This window comes from Larus michahellis, chromosome W (assembly GCF_964199755.1).
Source record: "Larus michahellis chromosome W, bLarMic1.1, whole genome shotgun sequence".
In the NCBI taxonomy this organism is placed as follows: Eukaryota; Metazoa; Chordata; class Aves; order Charadriiformes; family Laridae; genus Larus; species Larus michahellis.
In genome coordinates, this window is record NC_133929.1 from 9,107,373 (window position 1) to 9,132,172 (window position 24,800).

Below are 24,800 nucleotides of genomic sequence, written 5' to 3' on the forward strand. Positions count from 1 at the left end.
TCCCATTGGTTAGGTACTCCAGGGTTCACAGTCTGTCCGAGGCGCCTCAAATCCTTCTCGGATGTCCTGCCTCTGTTTACTTCTCTTTATGCTACACCTAAAGGGATTATCTGACTAGTTTATTTCTTTCCTTTTTGGTAAAAGATTGCTCAATGTCATTAGCCCCGGTTAAATGTTTGACTACCCTTCTAGACACTAATCCAGTAGGAATCAGTTTGTCCTGTTGTCTGTGTGATAAGAGATGTTCTACAAGCCTTTGCTGGAGCCTCTTTGTCTTAGTCATTCCCTTATCATGTCACCTCTGATGGAAACGGCTTTTCTCCTCTGCAAAAGCAATACCTGCCTTTCTTACAGAAGGGACATTTAAGATCATCAAGTCCAACCATCAACCTAACACCACCACTAAACTATGTCCCTAAGCACTATGTCTACCTGTCTTTTAAATACCTCCAGGGATGGTGCCTCAACCACCTCCCTGGGCAGCCTGTTCCAATGCTTAATAACCCTTTCGGTGTAAATTTTTTTCCTAATATCCAGTCTAAACCTCCCCTGGTGCAACTTGAGGCCGTTTCCTCTTGTCCTATCGCTTGTTACTTGGGAGAAGAGACCAACCCCCACCTCTCAACAACCTCTTTTCATGTAGTTGTAGAGAGCAATAAGATCTCCCCTCAGCCTCCTTTTCTCTAGGCCAAACAACCCCAGTTCCCTCAGCCACTCCTCATAAGATTTATTCTCCAGACCCCTCACCAGCTTTGTTGCCCTTCTCTGGACACGCTCCAGCACCTCAATGTCTTTTTTGTGGTGAGGGGCCCAAAACTGGACACAGTACTCGAGGTGGGGCCTCACCAGTGCCAAGTACAGGGGGACGATCACCTCCCTAGTCCTACTCACCACACTGTTCCTGATTCAGGCCAGGATGCTGTTGGCCTTCTCGGCCACCTGGGCACACTGCTGGCTCATGTTCAGCCGGCAGTCGACCAGCACCCCCAGGTCCTTTTCTGCCGGGCAGCTCTCCAGCCACTCTTCCCCAAGCTTGTAACGCTGCATGGGGTTGTTGAGACCCAAGTGCAGGACCTGGCACTTGGCCTTGTTGAACCTCATACCATCGGCCTCGGCCCATCGATCCAGCCTGTCCAGATCCCTCTGCAAAGCCTTTCTACCCTCAAGCAGATCAACACTCCCACACAACTTGTTGTCATCTGCAAATTTACTGAGGGTACACTCGATCCCCTTGCCCTGATCATTGAGAAAGATATTAAATGGAACTGGCCCCAATACTGAGCCCTGGGTGTGACTGTTCACTCAACTCCTGCTTAGATTTTGGTTAAGCCAGCTCATTCTAAGGTGTGATGTATGCTGGGAGCAGCACCATTAGGTCAAAGCAAGAGCACCAAGTAGGCAGGACAGGTGGCCAGGAAGAGCCTAAAGGCCACTATGCATCCATGATCACCTGAGAATTGCTGTCTCTGGCAGACATTATCTTTTGCCTGGCAGTTTCCTCAGAATCCACTAACTTATGGAAATGGTATAGACCAAACCTCCATGCTGGAGGGTATAAAACATCAGCTTACCCAAAAAGCTTTTGAAGTGGATCCAACAGCAGCTGGACTGCTGAGACTTTCATGCTTCCCATTGTGATACAGGGGATGCCCGCACTGTGACGGAGAAGGAAGGATGAGCACTCTCACTGTCAACTAGATAACTAATTCTTTTCTTTTGCTCATAGGTGCATGATATTAAGCATTACAGGTTATACGTTATGAAACCTTATGGCTTGACTGGTGAATAAGTGAATTCATGTGATAGATTAGTCTGGACAAAAGGGGATTGAGCCCCTGTTCGTTATGTTTGTTTATTATATTTCTTAATGAGCTCATGAAATAGAGTTTAAATCACAGAGTATGTCATCCTGTAAATCTGAGAGATCCAAATGGGCCTTGACACTGGGGAACACCAAGCAAAACAATGCAACAACTTGCTCTGGATTGGCTTGAGAAGAACACTTCTAAGGCGAAAGCTTCTGGGTATCAGAGGCAATCAAGTGGGACATAAGTGCTTCTTACCACTGAATAACAGGGCTGGAAAAGTCCTCACTGGTTCGTGTAGTCCACCTCGAGGCACCCATGCAGACTATCTGTAGCTATGTTATTAATAGCATAGGCCTGGCCACCTTGCTCTAAGAGATATCCAGAGATAGACATTTCACTGGCTCCCTAGATTAAGCTCTTTCTAATGTATAAAATGACATTTCTGAGCTGCAGCATGGAGTATAGATCAGCTGCTTCCCCACTGTAATGGACACCTCATAATTTCTCCTAAACAAAGCAGCTTGAAGAGACTTTTAATGTCTCAAACGCTTGCAGTACCAGGCCTTCTGCTCAAGGAACTAAGGCTAACAAGGAACTGAAAGGCCTTATTGCAGCCTTTAAATACTTAAAGGGGGCTTATAAGAAAGCTGAAGAGAGACTTTTTACTAGGGCCTGTAGAGACAGGACAAGGGGCAATGGTTTTAAACTGAAAGAGGATAGGTTTAGATTGGACATAAGGGAGAAATTTTTTACGATGTGAGTGGTGAGACACTGGAACAGGTTGCCCAGAGAATCTGTGGATGCCCTGTCCCTGGAGGTGTTCAAGGTCAGTTTGGACAGGGCTTTGAGTGGCCTGATCTAGTGAAAGATGTCCCTGCTCATGGCAGGGGGTTTGGACTAGATGATCTTTAAAGGTTGGAAGGGTCCAATCCAAACCGTTCTATGATTCTACGAACTTTATGAACCAGAGTTTTGAGCACTTTGCAGAACTCTGATTGTAAAGTCAGCTCATTGCATGTGAGTAGCAGCCCAGGCATATGAAGCCTTCTTTGCACGTGCTGCCATTATTTTACTGCTATTTAGATGTTTAGCACATAACAGGGCCTTGTCCTCAATTCCAACCCTGTTCACGATTTGTGAATAGGGAGCAATTTGTGAAGAAGGGAAGCAGCGTGTTATACTGCATGTTATACTCCAAGTCACTTATGTCTTCATTGCTTTCTGGGTCCTTCAGCTATCTTACGGAGAACCTGGTCACCCAGGCAGCTTACATCAATGTGGAGGTAAAGGGAAGTCATTAGCAGGGACTTAGGGCAATCTGTGTCAGTTGGCCTCATTTCCAGAGAACAATCTATACAATCAGTTGCTTGTGTAGTTGTAACCCATATGCCCTTTTGAAGCCTTTTCAATATTGGACATTATGAATGGTATTAAAATTCTCGACAAGCTGTCAGGACAGCTTTCTAAGCTTGCCAAAAGATGGGGACCCCAGATCTGAAATGATTTAGTATCTTGCAGGCTCAAGGATTTTAACCAAGATAACTTGGCTTTGCATTATTATAGTCTTATATAAAATGGAGCCAAAACTTCACCTATGAATTGCTGTGTCAAGCTACTAGCTATGACCTAACTTTTAGAAAGATATAAAGGCTTGACTTAAGGAGAATGAGGGAAGAAGCATCTGATATCAAGGATAGATAAAAAATTTAGGAAAGCTCATGGTGACTCAAATGATTCTGTCTCCATCAGACAGGTAAACAAATCTGCAGGAAAAAAAAAAGCCATGAGTGGGAAGTAACTTCCTTCTTCCTAACACAGAGAAATGCTTTCAAAAGATGAATCTAGTTTAATACCCTTGAGTTCACTTTTAGAAGTTACTATATGTCCCTTAATGGCACTCTTGCAAAGCTGCTGTCCACCCATTGATAATTTGAAGAGCTTGCATTAAATTTGATTTACAGTTAGTTCATGCCCCTCTTCTCCAGCTCACCTCATCTTGAGCCTGCTATTTCAATGGTGATATTTCATGTCTTTGCTCTAGAAGCATTGAAGTGTTCAGATAGGAAGTTTTGAAAACTGTTTCATTGCATAATCTTGCATCTCTGAATTGTACAGGAATCTGTATCTTTGCAACCACGGGGTCATTCGTTTGCTCTCCCTCCCCCCCACCCCCCCACAGTGGGATGGGGGGAGAATTGGAAGAAAAAGGCAAAGCTCGTGGGTTGAGATAAAGGCAGTTTAACAGAACAGCAAAGGAAAGGGGAAAACAACAATAACACTGATAAAGGAATATAAAAACACAATTAATGTACAACTGCTCACCGACCGCAACCCGGAAAGCCTGGTATTGAATACCCCTTTGGCTAGTTTGGGTCAGCCGACCTGGCTGTGTCCTGTCCCAGCTGAGGGGTGACCTTATTGCTCTCTACAGCTTCCTGAGGAGGGGAAGTGGAGAGGGAGGTGCTGATCTCTTCTCCCTGGTATTCAGCAATAAGACGCATGGGAATGGTTCAAAGCCGCATCAGGGGAAGTTCAGACTTGACATTAGGAAGCTTTTCTTTACAGAGAGGGTGGACAGACATTGGAACAGGCTTCCTAGAGAGGTGGTCGATGTCCCATGCCTGTCAGTGTTTAAGAGGCATTTGGACAATGCCCTTAATAACATGCTTTAACATTTTTGGCCAGCCCTGAATTGGTCAGGCAGTTGGACTAGGTGATCATTGTAGGTCCCTTCCAACTGATCTCTTCTCGCTCAGCTAGTTAGACTATTTTAAAACTACTTGAGTGGATTTATTCATTTATGTGATCGAGTGAGAATGTGACACATTAGGAACAGTAAGTTGTTTAGAAACTAGAATGAAAAGCAAGAGTTTACTTTTTTATTTACATTCAGCTTAAGTAACTCAATTTTAAGAAAGTATAGCATTTTGGGGAAAACAAAAAATGTGTTGGAGACTTTCAGAAAGGCATTAATTCAGGAAAAGATTCCTGAGGAATTCATCATGTGATGATTTGGGACACAGAGTCCATGTCTTGCAAGTTATTTATTATCAAGTGTATATATACAAAGGACTGAAAATTTGGAAAGCTGTGTAGAACCGAGTAGTTAATTTTGAACAAAATAATTTGATGCATTGATTAACTTTGGAAATTATCCACAGACAATAGCATTGCTTTAATTAATTCATAATAGATTAATAGATTAAACCACATAGATCCTGATCCTTCTGTGCCATGCAGTCACTGTGTCTTCATGGATTTCAGATGATATCTGCAGATTTCATTGCATGAATCTTTTACAATTTTCTCAGTCTTAAAATGGAGAGTAATACCGGCCTAATTTATAATGGGTTGCCCAGAGAAGTTGTATGCCCAGAGTAGTTGTGGATGCCCCATCCCTGGAAGTGTTCGAGACCAGGCTGGATGGGGCTTTGAGCAGCCTGGTCTAGTGGGAGGCGTCCCTGCCCACGGCAGGGGTGTTGGAACTAGATGATCTTTAAGGTCCCTTCCAACCCAAACCATTCTATGATAGGTTAATCATTAATTTTATAGAGCATTCAGTTTCTTGTGTAGGGGGTGCAAAATAAATGTAGAAGAGTTTATACTTCAGAAACAATTTCTTTGGAGAGTCTATTGAGAAATCTATCATGGTAGTGATCACCATTTGGGAGAGAGGAGGTTGGATCACAGCTCCCTGCTTCTTCTGAGCTCTTTAAAGTGAATGGCAGCAGATGGAAAAAAAGAAAATGTGGATTTCCTTGGTTTAGCATCTCAATACTCTTCCTGGAGGAATTATTTCTGACTCTTTCTTTTTTTTTTTTCTCAGGTTGGAGGTCACACAATGCTGCCTATTCGTTGGATGCCTCCAGAAAGTATCATGTACAGGAAGTTCACCACAGAAAGTGATGTCTGGAGCCTGGGGGTCGTATTATGGGAAATCTTTACCTATGGCAAACAGCCATGGTATCAGCTCTCAAACAATGAGGTGTGTGTTATATTTTAAAATTGCATAACGAATGGTGGCATTTTAACTGATGATATGGCTTATCTGGGGAAAGGACAATAGCAAACTTATTTAGTAAAAGCAATAACCCTGATACCATGTATTTATGGTGTTGTCGCAAATTTTTGTGGTTGAAGTTCTTTTTCACCCTTTTCTCCCCAAGGTGGACAGAAGTTATTCAAGTAGGACTATACCGAGTTGGGATGTAGCTTCCTCCTTTGTATACAATAGCCTGCTCTGGGTGTTAAGAAAGACCATGAGGCAATAAAAAGGAGCTTACCTGTCTCCCAAACTGGCATTGGGTGATTTCAGTTACTCATCAGGAAATGTCATTGTCATTAAGTTGTTGTTCTAAAACATTCTTGAATAGATTGAAGGAATCTGGAGATCTCTTCGTACCTGGGAAATCAAAAGTAATCCCTTTCCAGAGATTAGTCACGGTGGTACTCATAAAGTGTAAGGAGGGAGGGAGAGGTGCTCTATGTGAGATGATTGAAACAGCTTACTTCTGAGATGAGGTGAGATAGATTGATAGGCAGGTAGGGTATTGCTTCCCTACCACCATTCCCTCATGAATGGAAGGGTTAACATGGGTTAACATAACATCAGTCAAGGTATTGCTCCTTGACATCCTACATTATGGTGATTTTTTCAGATCATATCCCATTGCCCGTACATCTACCTAGAAATGCAGCTCTTCTGCAGAGGTGGCCAGGTGACTGCCGCCAGTGAGGCTGCTGTGGCTATTAGCAGCTAGCTCTTCCATTGGTGAGGCCTACGTAATTGGCATGGCTACACTGATCCTTTCCTTGTGATTTCTCGTAGGTGATTGAGTGCATCACTCAGGGTCGAGTGCTGCAGAGACCTCACACGTGCACCAAGGAAGTATATGAGTTGATGCTGGGCTGTTGGCAAAGGGAGCCTCACATGAGGCTCAACATCAAAGAAATCCATTCCCTCCTCCAGAACTTGGCTAAGGCATCTCCAGTCTACCTGGATATTTTAGGCTAAAACATCCTAGCATTTCTTCTTATGGTCTGTGTGAATGAATGTGTTCAACTGCCACTGAACTCCATTAAAATGCATTCTTAACTTTGACAGTATTAATGACAAAGATATGGAGAAGCTTTCAAAGGGCAAGCAATGTGCACTTCTCCATCTGTAGACACAGTATTGACTTTTGGGGCATTACTGAAACATCACACTCTCTCTTTCAGTTTCTATCCTTTTTCCTCTCTCTAATCAATTTGGCTTCTGCATTATTGTAACTCTGCATGGACAAAGGCCTTAAAAACTTGATCTGTTATATCAGCAGACAATTTGATGGAAGGCAAAAGGTGGTTTAGCACTTTCCTTGGACAGTCTTTCTGAGGAGTAAAGGGATTTTTCAAGGAGATGCATGGCCAGCATTTTTCATTGCCAGATACAAGTCTATGGTAAAAGGGAAAAAGATATTTCTGTACTACACACGATTATGTTACAAAATTATGAATAAAACATGTGCCCTTATTTTGTCTTCTGGTAGGATATTGGCATGCCACTGGTATAAAATTGTTCTCCAGCTAGTCTTTGGTAATAAAGGCTGAAGCTAGGCTTATTAATGTACAGGATTAATTACAGGATCAAGTGTTTAAACTAAGGATTTTGTTAAGATAAGGCAAGCTATAGATGCCGGGGCAGGTGTATCTTATACGGGGCTTGTCCAGCAGCATATTCCTTCCTTCCTCAATACTTTTTTTTTTTTAATTGTGCAAGCAAAACTGTGCATGGTATTTGTTGACTAATGCCCTTTGTGCAGAAATTAATCTCTCATCTTGTATTGCACCCTTGTACTATCTCATATATATATATATATATATAAAAAACCCACCTCATATACCTAACTCATAATAGCATAACTTATATTTCATTAGAAGGGGATAATGGAGGATGCATTTACAATGCTACAGATACAATAGACTGATATTACATGAATAATCTAAAGCACAGATATCACTGGTTATGTTTGAGCCATGGTGGGGGATAGAGTGAGATCCCTGGACAAAATAAATAAGACTCTGAGATTATGGCTTACTATTTGGAGTGCAAAGACCCTGAATTCAGCACCATATTTGTGTCGATGCTAGTGCTGTCATTCCCAACATCCACTTTTTAAAAAATTATTTGTTTTTGATTGGACAGGCATTATACATGTACAGCATTTGCATGGCCACTGTGTTGATGACAAATGAATGGGTATATCTGTTGTTTTTCAAACCGAAAGTTGAAGACTTCAAATTTAGAGGTAGGATTATTTTTAATATGAATTCTTACAAATTAAAACCTACCTAGTCCTCAAGACTTTTGCCTCCCTCTGTGAGGGGGAATTGTCAAAAAAAAAGTGATCTTTCTTCTCTTTTTCTCTTTTTGTTGTTTGTTTTTTTTCTTATTGACATGGGCCAGATCAAAATAGTCCTTCATCTTTGTGTTGCGAGTACTGTATTTAATAAATTAAACATTTTATTTTTGCAAGTGTTCCCATAATATTCTTAATATATAATTTGCTTGCATATATTATTTATTGAAGTACTTTAGGTTTTTCCTTTAGAGGTTTTTAGAGGTTTTTCTTTTAGAGATAGCTCATAAATATTTTGAACATTTTCAAAAGAAAACAGTTCACTGGACAGTGGTGGATTTTTACCTTACCGCTTGCCATAATTTGTTTTATACCTAACCAATTATTGTGGACCTAGTTAAGACCTGGTTACCAACCTAATGAATGTTTGTATACGGACCTTGAGATTTGTCTCACCTTAGTCTGCGCTGCTGGGGATTTGCGAATCTGAGTCACTTACCCCCCGCCTTTTCTGAGTGGGATGTGATACCTACTCCAGCAGCACTTATTTCAAAACTGCCATCACTTCTTCTTCAATCTTTTCCTTGGCCTTTCCTGCTGTTCGTGTTTTCTGCCATACTAATGATCCTCCTTATTTGCCTGTGAGTTCTTATCAGTCAGTTATCATCACTGTGGTGGTGTGTGGAGCCCAGAAGAGGAAGATCCATGTCTTGGTCAGATATACAGCTGGGGATTGCACCTATGTCACATGCTGTCACAGCCTTGGTCTCACACCTGCATAAATACTAGTTGCTTTTCTAGTTGCTTTTGAATGCTTCCCATCTCAGGGAAGGAAACCTGGCTGAGTTCCCTCTGTCTGGCTTAGTGCAGTGTGTCCTGGCCTCATGAGATCTTTGCCCCGTGGCCCGCAGTGCTTAGCAGACCAACCAGGAATACCAACCAGGAATACCAACCATGATCTGCTGCAAAATAAAACATAGCCTTAAAACCTCTTTAAAAAGTTCACACTTCTATGAGAATATAAGCCTAATCCAGCACCCAGTACAGTTAGGGGGAGATAGATCATCGTCTCCATGAAGAGCAACCTTGTTAATGGCTTTAACTTAACAACTAGATCTCTGTCTTTTTAATTACTCAGCAATTCTGTTCTGTTCCTTCCCAATTCCAGTTTGAAGAATTGTTTTCCCGTAATCAAATGAAAAAGATGTAGTCACAGCCCTCTGCACAAATTCCTACCCAGTGAATGCAGAATAATGTATTATAAGTGGTACTTTATTCTATTTGTTGTACAGGCATTGATGTGTGTTGAATTTGTTCTATTTTAGAGACATTGCCATGGTGACTAGTCTCTCTTGACAAAGGCTTTATGTCAGAGCAGAAGTGGAATACACAGAAACTGAACTTCGGGTAGCCAGTGAGATGAAGGCTGCTAGCATTAGGCTCACCAAAGCATCACCAGAAAATAAGCTAGTATGTCTCTGTCCTTTTGAATGTATTGCTCACTGGGGAATCATGGATTACTGCATGAGAACAGAAGCAAAGCAGAAGCTGACATCTCTTTTTGCCCTTTTCAATGTCATTGAAAAGGCAGCATAACAAATAAACATGAGAATATAACTATAAAGCCATACTCATTTTTTCTTTAATAAACTAAATGTTATTTCTTAACCAGTACTGAACTAGAAGCACACAAAAAGTCTAAGGTAGATTCCTATAAAATCGGCCTTAAAATTTTACTAGACTGTCTTAGAAGTTCACATAGAAAGCTAGATAAAGACTGAGCATCCAGTGAAATTCATTCTTTTGAGAATCTGATTTTTATGTCTTAAAGGAATTTGCAAATAATTTTCAACATAGCAGCAGTGGAGAAGGAAGGTGTCAGAGTCTGTTGATAATGTGCAGTGGGAAAGGGTTGCAGGTGGTGGAGTGGGAGGTGTTAAGCTTCTGCATGCTGTATTCTGTCTTAGTTTCTTATGAACTTAAGGAAAAGGCATCTGGGATGTTTCTGTTGCAATGCAGGCTCCAGCCTGAAAGCAAACACGTGGGTTTTGCAAGCACTGAAAGAATGTATACTCCCAAAAAACCCAACAAAAATCAAACCTAACAAACCCCTGAAATTGTACTTATGGCATCTTATTTTTTATTTACTAGTGAGACTATTAGAGTCATTTTAGGGAATAGGTAATGTTACAGTGCATTGTGCAATAACATAGCAGTATGTTAAACTTCTAAAGGACCAAATGTTCTACAAAGCCACCAGTATGGATAACCTTAAGCTATATCATTACTCTTCTTGATTGTGCATAAAAGGTATAATCAGAGTAGACAAGCTATTAACTGTAGTTATATATATTTTGCATTTTTTCATGAAAAGGTAATATATATGTATAAATTTACATACATATACATAACTACAAATTATAATTAGTGTTATTAATAAATTAATAAAGTCTGCTGAGTGACCCAAATAAATTTTTTTCCTTTTTATATTTATTTTTCTGTGTTTGTGAAATTCAACTTTTTAAACTGGTGTGCAGCACAGGAAGTGCTAGAATGCAAGAGGTATAACAACAAGCACTTTTTTCCCCAAATGACTGCTTAAAAACATTTTTTCCATTCCCATCTCACTTGGTAATTTATCACAAGGAAATGAACTAAGCTCCAAAAGTAGTTTGATTTACTGTCATTTCTGGGTTTGTGATATTGCTTTTTTGTTGTCCTAGAATAACAGTCGAGCTTCATTAGCATTTTATAATTGTCTGCAGCAATGAAATCATTCCAAGACTATTCAGACTGCAGCACTACTTGCAGGACAACGATGAGAATGCCAAAATTCATCAGTAATAATAGCAGCATTTGTGCACACTCTCTTTCTCCTCCCCCTCCGCACCTTTTTGAGAGATTGTTTATGTTGTGGCTGATGGAAAGGAAAGGAAAGGAAAGGAAAGGAAAGGAAAGGAAAGGAAAGGAAAGGAAAGGAAAGGAAAGGAAAGGAAAGGAAAGGAAAGGAAAGGAAAGGAAAGGAAAGGAAAGGAAAGGAAAGGAAAGGAAAGGAAAGGGAAAGGGAAAAGGGAAAGGGAAAGGGAAAAGGGAAAGGGAAAGGGAAAGGGAAAGGGAAAGGGAAAGGGAAAGGGAAAGGGAAAGGAAAAGGAAAAGGAAAAGGAAAGGAAAGGAAAGGAAAGGAAAGGAAAGGAAAGGAAAGGAAAGGAAAGGAAAGGAAAGGAAAGGAAAGGAAAGGAAAGGAAAGGAAAGGAAAGGAAAGGAAAGGAAAGGAAAGGAAAGGAAAGGAAAGGAAAGGAAAGGAAAGGAAAGGAAAGGAAAGGAAAGGAAAGGGAAATAACCCAATGAAATGATCAGGTCACTGGATGACTAAGGTACAATGGGAATGTGTTAGAACAAGACTGTCTCTGGGTTGTTACAGCCTGTAAATTAATTCAAATGCTGCTATAAAATATGAGAGAGGGGAAGGGCAGGGGAATAGATAAGAGTTTCTTATAAAACATGAAGATTTTGATAGCTCAGGAAGTTGTATTTTCTTGTTGTCAGGGCTGGGATGAACCAGTGCTGCTTTGAATCAAGAGGTCCTTGAAGAGCCTTAGTTAAACTTGTGGGTTGTTTTTTTTTTAGGGGGGGGGTACTATAATTCATCACAAATATGAAGCAAAAATGAAAAGTGTACATGTTTCAGTGAAAACACTGTGAATGTCACAACAGCAACAAAGTGACTATTTTGCCATCTTTTAAACATATATCTCAGGAGAAGAAAAAGGAAATGCTAGGTACATTATTTTACCGTCTATACATTCTAGACCAGGTCTATGGGGGTTTTTTTGTTTGCTTGTAGAAGGCTCTGAGTGACAACCAGCTGGTATTTTATAAACACTGAATACTTTGGGCAAGGATAATAGAAGCTGCTAGCAGTGGGGCTGTTTAATAGAAATATGTAAGAAAACAGAGATCAAATCAAATCTTTACAGAGGCCTATATCTTGCATCTTATGTGTATCATTCTATAACTTAAAGAAAAGCAGCTAAGAATGTTTTATATATAGGCAATTTAATTCAACACTGATGTTTAATTACATCACCAATAGAGATAGAATCAATTAATTATGAAATATTTGTCCCAGCCCTGCTCTCCACCTATACTTTATGTATATACATATATTTCTAGATCTCTCTTGCTTTGTCACTTGACATAGAGAGAGAAAGATATCTACATATAAAAATAGATCTCCATATTGTCACCTAACTGTGACCTGGTGTGTAGCGCTATCTTTCTCCTTTCTTTTTTCTTTTTCTTTTCTTAATGTGATGTCTCTGTGCAAATATTTAGTGGTTCTCACTTTGCAGTTTGCTATAGCAAGGCTGATTTTGAAGTGATGCCTACGTATCAGTGTTAAAAGTTTTGTTTCTGAATCATGTGACCAGCTTCTCTTGACATGACATGGAAAGTCTCTTGTGTTATAGTGTATTTAATAAAAATGATGTCTTACAATAAATGTCATCCAAAAGAAAGATACAATTACTTTAAAAGACATACAATTTTCATGAAGTGCTGTGTGCTATTTTCATTTTTTAAATGTCATTTTTTACCTCTATTCCTTTTGAAAAGGATAAAATTAAGATATAGTTTAGTATGCTTAGAAGCAAGATATATTTGCACTCTAAAACCCTGAATAAAAACTAGATCACTGAATTCCTAGGGGTGGAAAGAAGAGTTCCATAATAGTAATAGGAAAAAGAAATATCCAATCTGAATGTAATCTGTTAGACTCTTTTTTATTCTTTTTTTTCCAGAGGACTGATGTGTAGGCTGCCCCTGTCTCTTCTTCTTGGACCTTTTCTAGCTGCCTTGTGCAGCTGCTCATCTTGTCCCCAGCCTGGGCACCTAGTAACAGAGGAGCCAGGACTGGGTCTCACCCCCAGCTCCCTAGACCCGGCTGCTTGCCTCCTCTCTGCTAGAAACCATCTAGCCTTTGCTTGACGTGGCAACTAATAAATCACCCAGTGACATAGTTTTATTGTTTTAACGATCTTGAAATTAAAACACTGAAATATCTGTCTGTCCTGGTTTTATTGCACTGATTAAATCTTCTCACAAAAGAAGAGTCAATCTGCATTGTTGCAGAGACTATTTAAATACTCCTTGGAGACATATACATTCACATCACCTTTCACTCATTTATCTTGCTCAGGTAACCAAACTGGCTGGTGCCAGGACCATGTGAAGAGATGTAAATCCATTCCCTTCTACCTTTGATACCTCAGCTCCCAGGCATGCTTCTGACCTTGTCTCTATCGTCCTGAATGCTGTCCAGAATTTGCAGATTCCTGGCACGTCCTCCTTGAATCGCCACCTTTCCACTACTTTTGCTGCAATATACTTTGGGAATTGGCATATATGCACATATACAAACCAATTAATGGGTGTATTGCATTTACGTGGCAAGGTTTTGGTAGCGTGGGGTTCCAGGGGTGGCTTCTGTGAGAAGATGCCAGAAGCTGCCCCCGTATCAGACAGAGCCAATTTCAGTGAGCTCCAAGACCGACCCACCGCTGGCCAAAGCTGAGCCAATCAGCGATGTTGGTAGTGCCTCTGTGCTAACATATTTAAGAAAGAGTAAAAAATGCTGTGCAACAACTGTGACATAGAGGAGTGAGGAAATGTGAGAGAAACAACCCTGCATGTACGCAAAGTCAGTGAAGAAGGAGGGGGAGGAGGTGCGCCAGGCGTTGAAGCAGATTCCCATGCAGACCATGGAGGAGACCATGGTGATGCAGGTTGTCCCCCCACAGCCCATGGAGGACCATGGTGGAGAAGATATCCACACTGCAGCCCGTGGAGAACCCATGCCAGGGCAGGCTCCTGGAAGGAACTGTCCTGTGGAAAGCAGGTTTTCTGGCAGGACCCATGCTGGAGCAGTCCACTCCTGAAGGACTATACCCCGTGGAAAGGACCAATGCTGGAGCAGTTCTTGAAGAACCCACGCTGGAGAAGTTCATGAAGGACTGTCTCCCATGGGAGGGACCCCACGCTGGAGCAGAGGAAGAGCGTGAGGAGGAAGGAGCAGCACAGACAAAGCATTATGAACTGACCGCAACCCCCATTCCCCATCCCACTGTGCCACTCAGGGGGAGGAGTTAGGAGGTTAGGAGTGAAGTTGAGACTGGGAAAAAGGGAGGGGTGGGGGGAAGGTGGTTTTAGTTTTGTTGTATTTCTCACTATCCTACTCTGATTTTGATTGACAATAGATTAAATTAATTTCCCAAGTTGACTCTATTTGCCTGTGATGGTAACTGTATGTAATCTCCCTGTCCTTATCCCGACCCACAAGCTTTTTGTCGTATTTTCTCCCCCTGTCCTGTTGAAGAGGGGAGTGATAGAGTGGCTTGGTTGGCACCTGGAGGCCATCCCATCACACTGGGACCCCAGTAAGTGCAGAAAGGATAGAAATATAGTCTTTCAGTCTCCTAGCAACAGGGTGGGTAAAAATGAAAGCCGGAGACCTGTTTCCCTGCCAGTATTCTGTGTGTAAGATGTGCATTTTGCTTTTGTTGCCTCTGATCTTGTTGCTATTTCTAAACTGACTTTTTTCAAATTGAGTGATTTTCAGCACTTGAATTATTCTATGAAGAGCACTGCTCACATTCCCAGTTACTGTAATTAACATTTTAAAAAATCACAGCTGGGAACTGCAAGTCTTTCGGAGACAAAATAGAATGAACATATGTGTTGTGGTTCAGCCCCAGCCGGCAACAAGAACCACACACAAAGAACCACACGGCCGTTCGCTCTCTCCCGCCCACTAACGGCGGGATGGGGGAAGAATCAGAAGAAAAAGGCAAAGCTCGTGGGTTGAGATAAAGGCAGTTTAACAGAACAGCAAAGGAAAGGGGAAAACAACAACAATAATACTGATAAAGAAACATACAAAACACGATTAATGTACAACCGCTCACCAACAGGAACCCGGAAAAGCCCAGCCTGCTCCAGAGCAGTGATTCCTACCCCACACTGGACCAGCTCACCAGACTACATACTGAGCATGATGTCACATGGTATCGAATACCCCTTTGGCTAGTTTGGGTCAGCTGACCTAGCTGTGTCCTGTCCCAGCTCCTTGTGAAAATTAACCCTCTCCCCACCAGAACCAGGACATTATTCCCCCCTTATTCTATACCATCTATGTCATGCCCAACTATTTGTAACTGTAGACAAAGGGGCTGCATTAGGAATATTAACTCAAGAATGGGGGGATAAACGACAGCCAGTAGCATATTTGTCAAAGCTCCTAGACCCAGTTTCTCGAAGATGGCCTGAATGTGTGCAGGCAGTAGCCGCTACTGCTTTATTAGTAGAAGAAAGCAGGAAGCTTACCTTTGGGGGAATGATAGAAGTTAGCACCCCTCACCAAGTCAAAACCATTTTAGCCCAAACGGTGGGAAAATGGCTAACTGATTCAAGAATACTGAAGTATGAAGCAATGTTAATTGAAAAAGTATGATTTTATTTTAACTACCAGCCCTTGCCTTAACCCAGCGAGCTTTTTGTGGAAAGGAAAAGTAGAGGCAAAGGATGAAGAACTTACACACGAATGCTTAGATGTAATTGAGTACCAGACTAAGATGCGACCTGACTCAAGGGAAGAACCCCTATCTGGGGGGTCTTCATTTGTTTGTAGATGGTTCTTCAAGAGTGATAGAAGGAAAGAGGTGTAATGGATATGCAGTGGTGGATGGAGTGAGCCAACAAGTAAAAGCATCTGAAAAATTACCTAGTCCATGGTCCACTCAAACGTGTGAGATATATGTCTTAAACCAGGCACTAAAATTAATTGGAGAAGGGGAAGGAACAATATTTACAGACTCTCGTTATGCCTTTGGGGTAGTGCATACCTTTGGTAAGATTTGGGAAGAACGAGGACTAATAAATAGCAAAGGGAAAGAACTTGTACATGAAGAGCTTATAAAACAGGTGTTGGCAAATATACTAATACCAAGTGAAATAGCAGTTGTACATGTTAAACGTTGCCAGAAAGGCAATTCAATTACCACAAGGGGAAAGAGATTAGTGGACAAGGTGGCAAAAGAGGCAGCCTTGGGGCAGGAGACAATTAAGATTTATAATCTTGTTCCTCAAGTACCGACAATAACGACCCCGTTGATATTCACGGAAAAAGAAAAAGAAGCAATGACAGAAGCAGGGGCAGTGGAGAAAGATGGTAAATGGATTCTGCCTGATGGAAGGGAAATGGTCAACAAACAAACTATGAGAGGAATAATGGCAGTGTTACTTCAGGGAAGCCATTGGGGAACGCAAGCAATGTGTGATATAGTTTTGTGGAAATATGGATGTTTTGGCATTTACACGGTAGCAAAGCAAATCTGTGAAAGGTATATTATTTGTAAGAAAATAAATAAGAAGACCCTTAGAAAACAACCCCCAGGAGAATGGGAATCGGGGTTAAGGCCATTTCAAAGTATACAAGTCAATTTTACTGAACTACCACCGATAGGCAGGTTTCAGTACCTCTTAGTCCTGCTAGATCACCTCACTGGATGGGTGGAAGCTTATCCTTTAGTCTCCGCAACAGCTGCAGGAGTGATAAAAGTAATGCTAGAGAAAATAATTCCTAGGTATGGAATAGTGGAAAATGTGGATTCAGATCGAGGAAGCCATTTTACCTCCAAGGTACCACAGGGAGTGATGGAAAGTTTAGGGATAACATGGGATTATCACACTCCCTGGCACCACCCATCATCTGGAAAGGTTGAAAGAATGAATCAAACCATTAAGAGGCAACTATCTAAATTAGTTCTTGAGACAAAATTACCATGGATTAAGCACTATTGAGAATCCGGACCTCCCTGTTGCGTGAAAAGGGGCAAAGCGGTTTTGGCAGAAAATAAACCCCCTTGCGTTCTAACACTCCTCACCGAGGTGGGAGGCTAGGTGCGGCTAGGTTTAAATTCTGAGTGATGCCCAATTCAGCACTATCAGTCCAATCGCATTTAATATGTATTAAACTATTACGATTTGGATACACTAATAGTGGACTGCACCTTCAGTCTAGTTGTGCTCATGAACTAGCACGGCCACTCTCGAGTCTTTGGTCGCGTTCAGTGAGAAACCAAAACGACTAGCTACTTTAAAAAAGTGCAGTTTATTTAAACAACAGATATATAGGTTCTTAGGATTGCCGGTGATAAATACACTGTCTGCAAAGCACGTGCAAATGAAAGTATTGTTACAGATACGAAACGCGCGACAAAGTTATAAACAATACAGCCTGGCTCTAAATGTAGAAAAGAGAGTCTCTAGAGAAATTTCTAAGTTTCCCGAGGAAGCACTCGGTATAATCTAAGTCTGACCCAAAGGCGTCCCTGTGGCGGGGGGAAGAGAGGCTCAGCCCGTCGACTGATCCCAGAAGTCGGTGATGTAATTCTTTGCGATGGTGTCTTCCCTGGGTATCCCCCCTCTCTCGGGCTATTTTTATACTATTTGTTATCTTCAAGGTGGCATTTGAGTGACTTTAGTCATACATACTTTTATCATGATTGGTGTAAATTTCTCTCGCTTCACAATTAAAGGTATAGTTTACGAGAAATTCAGGGCGCAGGCTCAAGGAGGAGTGGTCGCACCTTGGAGGCGGGTAGCCTTCGGGATGGAGGTGTGTTTTGGTATTATAATGACATTATAATGAGCAAAGTTCGCACAAAGGACAGCATTTCATCAAAATTTGACAAAATGTTGGCTCTGAGCATCGAGCGGGCAGCTAATTGGCAGCTTATCTGTTTCGTGGTATCATCCCATTCCCGTATCCGCTATACATCATAAGGTAAAGCCGTGGAATAATTGCATCCCGTCCCGTACCTCATGTAGCTTATCAGGGAACCACAGGTGTTGTCCCCTTCATGCCAGCTGTGGCTGTTTTCTACCTCAGAAGCCTCTTGATTTTATACTTTTCCTTAATGTGTGAACAATGCTGTACTTTTGTATTTTTAGCCAATTTAGTATTTATTCCACACTCCCCTAGAAGGGATAGTGGTCTCTCGCCTTATGAAATGCTTTTTGGACCACCTTACACTGGAGGTAGAGACGGTGTGCCCACATTTGAAACTAAGGACATGTTCCTTAAGAAATATATACTGGGGCTGTCGTCTTCTCTCTCTTTCCTCAGAACTAAAGGCCTTCTTGCTCAAACTCCGCCATTGGAATTTGTCATCCATCTGTATAAACCAAGGGACTGGGTACTAGTCAAATCCTGGAAGGAGAGTAAGCTCCAACCAGAGTGGGAAGGACCATTCCAAGTACTCCTCACTACTGAAACGGCAGTAAGGACAGCAGAAAAAGGATGGACTCACTACACTCGGCTAAAAGGAGCAGTTGAACCCCCACCAACAGATCCGGTAGAACAGTGGACTGTACATTCTGCTGACTGCGAGTAACCCTAAAAAGACAATAAGCTGTGGGTTGGGGCGGGATGATCCAGTCGAGAGACATAAATCTGTGTACGCCATGAATTTTAAGAAGCATTTTGCGATGATACTGGTCGTAGGGGCGGTGTTGTGCTTCCCACTAGGAAGCTGGAGTGTACGCCCAGATCACATACGAAGTGCACACCCAGATTACCCGGTTAGACCTGCCATAAATATCACTAAAGGAAATACCCCACAGACCGTATGCTTTGATGCCTGTCAAGTACTGAAGTGTGGGGATCCTAGAGGCCCAAAGATGGTTGAGTGGTGAAAACAAGTACCTGTGCCCAGAAATTTGGAGGGTCGCAGGGAGATATCCCGAGGCTGCACCTTGTGAACAATGGAGTGAAGTGTCATGGACCACCCAAATTGGAGGGTGGACCGTTGATGATAGGTGGATCAAGTAACCTAATATATGGAATAGGAGCCGATGTGTCTGGAAGAGATCCAAGGGGAAGATTTAGAATAGACATACTGGAAAATAGCAGTTAAGCAGAAGGGACAACTATGACTACTAAACTCCCGGTAATACAACAGTGGGAACCACTGAATGATCCAGTTTTGGTAACGGTTACTGAGATTAAAGATCTTAGACAAACATTTGGGATTGAGAAAGGGTATGGTGAGACAAATGCTTGGGTAAGGATGGGTAAAATATACTGTTAGTAGTTTGAACCAAAGCAATCGCTATGCTTGTGCCTCAGGAAGGCCCACAGCACAGATCGTCCCTTTTCCCTTAGGGTGGACGAAAGATTCCGTAGGGATGTGGTGTATGATAGCATTATACCAAGAAAAGACCGCCTGGGGAAATGAGACTTGTCATTCACTTTCCTTACTGTTTCCTGCCTTGGAGTCTAGAGATGTTAAAGTGCCACCAGTATTTTCCACAGCAATTGGTAACCATCCAGCGTGCCTCTCATGGCAGGGTGTGAATGCTACCAAACCTGTGGGGGAATTTATGCACTATGCACTGAAACTCTGAATGTGACCAAGGATGTGAAAGGAAACTACTCAGCGATACGAGTGCCTCGGGCGGATCTCTGGTGGTATTGTGGAGGGAAGACCTTGCGATCTGTGTTGCTGGCTAACTGGAAAGGTACATGTGGAATGGTACAATTGGCAATACCATTCACCCTAGCATTTGAAAAAGGAACAGGATCCCTGAGCTCAGGCAATAGAGTAAGAAGAAGCTGAGGTGTATCCTTTGATGAATGGATATATATATAGATCCCATTGGAGTCCCTAGAGGGGTCCCAGATGAACACAAAGCAAGGAATCAGACAGGAGCAGGATTCGAATCTGTCCTTTTCTGGTGGGTAACTATAAACAAAAATGTAGATTGGATAAATTATATTCACTATAACCAGCAGAGGTTTATTAATTATACCAGAGATGCATTGAAAGGAATAGCTGAACAATTGGATGCAACCAGCCAAATGGCATGGGAAAACAGGATCACCCTGGACATGATCTTAGCGGAGAAGGGAGGTGTGTGTGTAATGTTAGGGAATCGGTGCTGTACCTTCATCCCCAACAATCCAGCTCCAGATGGTACTATAACTAAAGCCCTTCGAGGGCTCACCACTCTAGCTGATGAGTTAGCTGAGAACTCTAGAATAGGCACCTCACTGACAGGTTGGCTGGATTCCTGGTTTGGGAAATGGAAAGGTATGGTGGTATCAATATTGACTTCTCTTATAATAGTAGCAGGAGTATTAGTGGCTGTAGGATGCTGTATCATTCCCTGTGTGTGAGGATTAGTTCAACGATTAATTGAAACTGCCCTAACGAAACGAATGGAAGTAGACCCTCCCCCATACCCTGGGAAAATGCTTCATCTAGAAGAAAATAAAAACTCTCAAGAGGAATGTAACATCGTGCTGTCAGCCCTAGAGGCCTCATGTGGAACCATGCCCTAGAAATGCAAAAGACAATAAGATTATGAAAAAGGAAAGGGGGAAGTTGTAAGAAAGGCAAGTATTGCTTTTGCAGAGGAGAAAAGCCGTTTCCATCAGAGGTGACATGATAAGGGAATGACTAAGACAAAGAGGCTCCAGCAAAGGCTTGTAGAACATCTCTTATCACACAGACAACAGGACAAACTGATTCCTACTGGATTAGTGTCTAGAAGGGTAGTCAAACATTTAACCGGGGCTAATGACATTGAGCAATCTTTTACCAAAAAGGAAAGAAATAAACTAGTCAGATAATCCCTTTAGGTGTAGCATAAAGAGAAGTAAACAGAGGCAGGACATCCGAGAAGGATTTGAGGCGCCTCGGACAGACTGTGAACCCTGGAGTACCTAACCAATGGGAAACAGGGGAGGGAAAAATTCGGCCGGGATTAGGGCATAAAAAGGTGTGTTTCAAGAACTGGAAGGGTGCCTACTTGCTAGGTCACCTGCTCTTGCAAGAACGTGAATAAAAACGTGCTTCACAGAGGATTCTGCCTGAGCCTATTTCATTCGGACCGGAACTTATTTCTCACAAAAGGAACGTCGTCTTCTGACTCGCTATCATCAGGATCACCCCAAATGTTTCCGTCCCAATCTTCAAGGGATACTATCAGTTTCCTAATCTGTACAATGTCAGGGGGGTGGGGACCCTGTATAAGCATCATTTCGACCTTTTCCCCCAATTTCTGCCTTTTCTTCCTGCAATTGTTTTTGCAGCTGTTCATTTTTAAAAGATAGCAGTAACTCAGTTGCCTTCCTGCTCTCTCCTATTTCTATTCTCCCTGTCTCGGCACACGGCTTCTAAACAAGTACCTAACGTCTTGCAGATGACTCCCTTATCTTCTTCCATCCTTTGTACGGCCCCTAATTGCTTTTAAGTGCTCTTCAACGACTTCCCAATTGTGCCAATTATCACGAGCCCATTCCTCTGAGAATTTGGGGCTCGGGTTCACTCCATGCCTCCGTAAATAATCAGTGATAACTCCTGACATCCTGCCGACTACGCCAGGTGTCGTGGGCGGAGTGATTAACTTCACTTGTAAGAGAGAAGTAGTGAAATATTTATTAACATAAAACAGCGATTTAACAAAGTTAGTAGTGAATGCGACAGTGTTTTACGAGATTCGATGCCAGGGTACACTTGATTATTTACTGCATAGAGGCCAGAGTCAGACAAGCTGTCAGGGAGACCCTCCCGTTGAGTCACGAGGTTCAGAAAGGACCCCCTTGCTTTCTAAACTTCTTCTCAGAGAGGAGTCTAGGTGCGGCTGGATCCGATCCTAGTCCCAGACTTGGTCAATGGTTTATGTCTAAAGGATTATATATGCACAATCAATCCTTTATATCACTTAGCTAAGATTTCAAAGTTTAGCATGCTCTCAGTCACTTACCAAGAATCTGTTGCAGCAAGGAATCTCTCAACCTCGAGGAGAAGAACCTTAAGCGAGCGTCCCCACTCAAGGGGAGATCCTGTTGTGCAGCCCGCTGCCGTGCAGGAGAGCTCAAAGGGCTCTTGGGCTGTCCACTATTTATGGAGTAAGATAATTGACCTATAGTCATATTCGCATGGGAACAAGATACCTAGGTCCCCACTCCAGACGGTGTTTTGGTTATGTTGCCAGCCATCTCCCACAGTTCAAGTGCAACTCATAACAACTCCCGCCAATGGCCATGGCTTGAGCAGGAGCTGGGGGGGGGAAAGAGGGAAAAGGGGAGAGCACACCACCACACTCCACCCCGTGACTATAGTCAATTCATCTTACCTTCACAGAGTGGTGGTGCGGTCACCTCTTGCCTCTGTGCCATAAATAGTATGCTAATAGTTTGTGCGCTTAGAGATTCACAGTAAGTAGACAGTAAAGCACTGCTATTTGTTATTTGTTAATTTGTATGTTTTGGGTGGTTGGAGTTGGGTTATTTGTTTGGTCAAGTACCAAACTTTTATATACAACATAACTATAAGCAACAAACATATTAAAATTAGAACTAGCAAGATCACAACTGGATGAAGCATACAATTAAACAGTCCCGTTGGTGACCACCCAAGGAGAATTTCCCACCAATGGTGTTCTCCATCCTTCTTCACTCTTTCAAAGACACGGTGTATCTCTTCTGTATCATGCTGAACAGTGATTAGAGTTTTGTGTCCATTATTTCAGATTCGTTCTAGCAGCTGACACAGGTCATCATGCTGTAGTAGTTTCTTCACCAATGTAAGATTCATTCCAATGGGGTAGGCAACAAATCTTGAATCAATGTATAAATAGATTGTAGCAACTGATAAGACGTAACAGGAGCTGAATAATTGAAGTCACATCCCATAATTTTAGTAAAGTTACAAACACAAACATTTGAGTGATTACTTGTATCTATTATGTACGAATATAGTATTACAAAGGGTTCTCATACAAACACATCCTTTTCCAACATATATAAGTACAGTTTCAGGATTTTCATCGCGATGTATTTCAAAATGACAAACATTCTGTTCAGTGTCAAGACAAACCTCTTGGGCTTTGATGGTGTTACTCTCACAAATAAATCCTTGTTGTTCTCGTACAACGCAGGCATTAACATCAACGGTCTGCCATTTGTTCCCATTCCATTGGGCCCACGCTCTATGTTCTAACGGATAGAGTATAGTTCCATTGTGATTTAATCCTAGTGCAATGATTGGGTATATGGCGTATACCGAAGCATTGCGTATTGTTAGGACAAAAGCTGATGCCTTATTGTTGATGGGGTCATAAGTGAAATTGACTAAATACCACCAGGACTGGAATTCCCTTTCAAATTCAGTTGCATTATCCCAGATTACTTTTCGAATTTCAGTGGGTAAGGTACCTTCTTCACCTTCTCGTACAATTGCTGCTGCCGTAGATTGCATCCACAGCTGAGCTTGGATACAACTAAGAGCTAGAGAAACATTGGTTTGGGCTACACCAGGTGCATCCACAATCAACTGGTGATCCCTCTTATTAATTCTTTCCCACTGAGGCAATACATCAGATAAGAGCCATTGGTTAGTTCCCAGTGCTAATAGGGAGGATCGCAATGGGTGTTACAATTTGTTTAAATCACTTATTGCTGTGCTTAGTTTATTTGCAAGTACTTCAGCATCTATGCTATTTAAGACTCCCAGTCCGGTCCCTATGATACCAGTCGCATCTCTCCTTGTTCGTCTTGGAGAGGTGAGTGTTTGCCCACGTAACCATGCTAACCACCCTGCATAGGATGTACTCAGGAATGATGAACAGGCCGGTTCGATGGTAGAGATGTTAATTTGCATCACTAATTCTACTCGTTTAAGAGACCATGATGGATTAAATAACACTCGTTGGTGGCCTGTATATTTGATCACATATGGTCCAATTTCAGAAATTTGTGGGGATAGAGTTTCCTCATCATTTACAATCGGTGTGGAAGTTGTCATATGAGGCTCAGTAATGTCAATTTTGAATTTAAATGATAGCTCCACACTATGGCGAGCCCAGAGACAGACTACAAAACCAGGTTGTACTAAGGTAAAATTGTACCAACAGTCCAATTTTTCAGAGGCGCACTGTTTTGTACCATTGATTATTGGGTTTGATACAGTGCTATACACTGAAATCTGAGATGCTTTCTCATGGGTAGACTCACTGATCATCCGGCACCCTATTTGAATTCTTTTCCCTGCTGTTCCCTGAAGTTGGAGAACTCCATTAGTTCCATCTGTATCCCAGCTCCATTCCTTTTCTAAGTATACTTCGCTTCCATGCGTGACCACAGTGGAAAGATTTAAGTCTCCCTTCCTAGAGTGTATTCCCATACTCCCGGTATACTTAACACGAGCTTGAGACCATGGCCACTCTAGAGTTCTTCGACCACAGGTTAGAAGCAGCATTGCTGAGGTTTGGAATATTAACACGAACACAGCACTTCCATTTGCCATCCTGCAGGCTGCTGTAAGAGAAAACAAAGACTTGTTTTGGTGGGGAGAGTCCGAATGGGTTACCCCATTAAAAGAAGGAAAAATCCATCGTGCACTAATTCTGTGTTTTGCACCACTGCTATCGGTAGCTTCCCAGGCACGTGGGCCACGAGGTTTAGTTAAGGTCGTAGGCGCAATACCTAAAATCCAGGCACATGTTTCCTCCAATATCCTAGAGTTCCCATTAATTGCTGTAACTCCTTCCTTGATTGGGGCATTTGCAGCTCTTTGATTTTTCTTAAGGT

General features: G+C 42.1%; 1 protein-coding gene and 1 pseudogene across 6 annotated transcripts in view; one reads left to right on the forward strand and one right to left on the reverse strand.

The window, feature by feature from the left end:
- LOC141735424 (BDNF/NT-3 growth factors receptor-like) overlaps nt 1-11,142 on the forward strand; it is a 211,421-nt gene extending 200,279 nt beyond the window's left edge. For all 6 annotated transcript variants that reach the window (XM_074568144.1, XM_074568143.1, XM_074568145.1 and 3 more), the window contains 2 exons: nt 5,635-5,793; nt 6,637-11,142. In XM_074568144.1, coding sequence (XP_074424245.1) covers nt 5,635-5,793; nt 6,637-6,822 — 345 coding nt within the window. In that variant the 3' untranslated portion in view covers nt 6,823-11,142. The remainder of the gene's footprint in view (nt 1-5,634; nt 5,794-6,636) is intronic.
- Nucleotides 11,143-20,485: 9,343 nt separating this feature from the next.
- Nucleotides 20,486-24,015, reverse strand: LOC141735626 (uncharacterized; annotated as a pseudogene).
- Between the last annotated feature and the right edge of the window lie 785 nt (nt 24,016-24,800).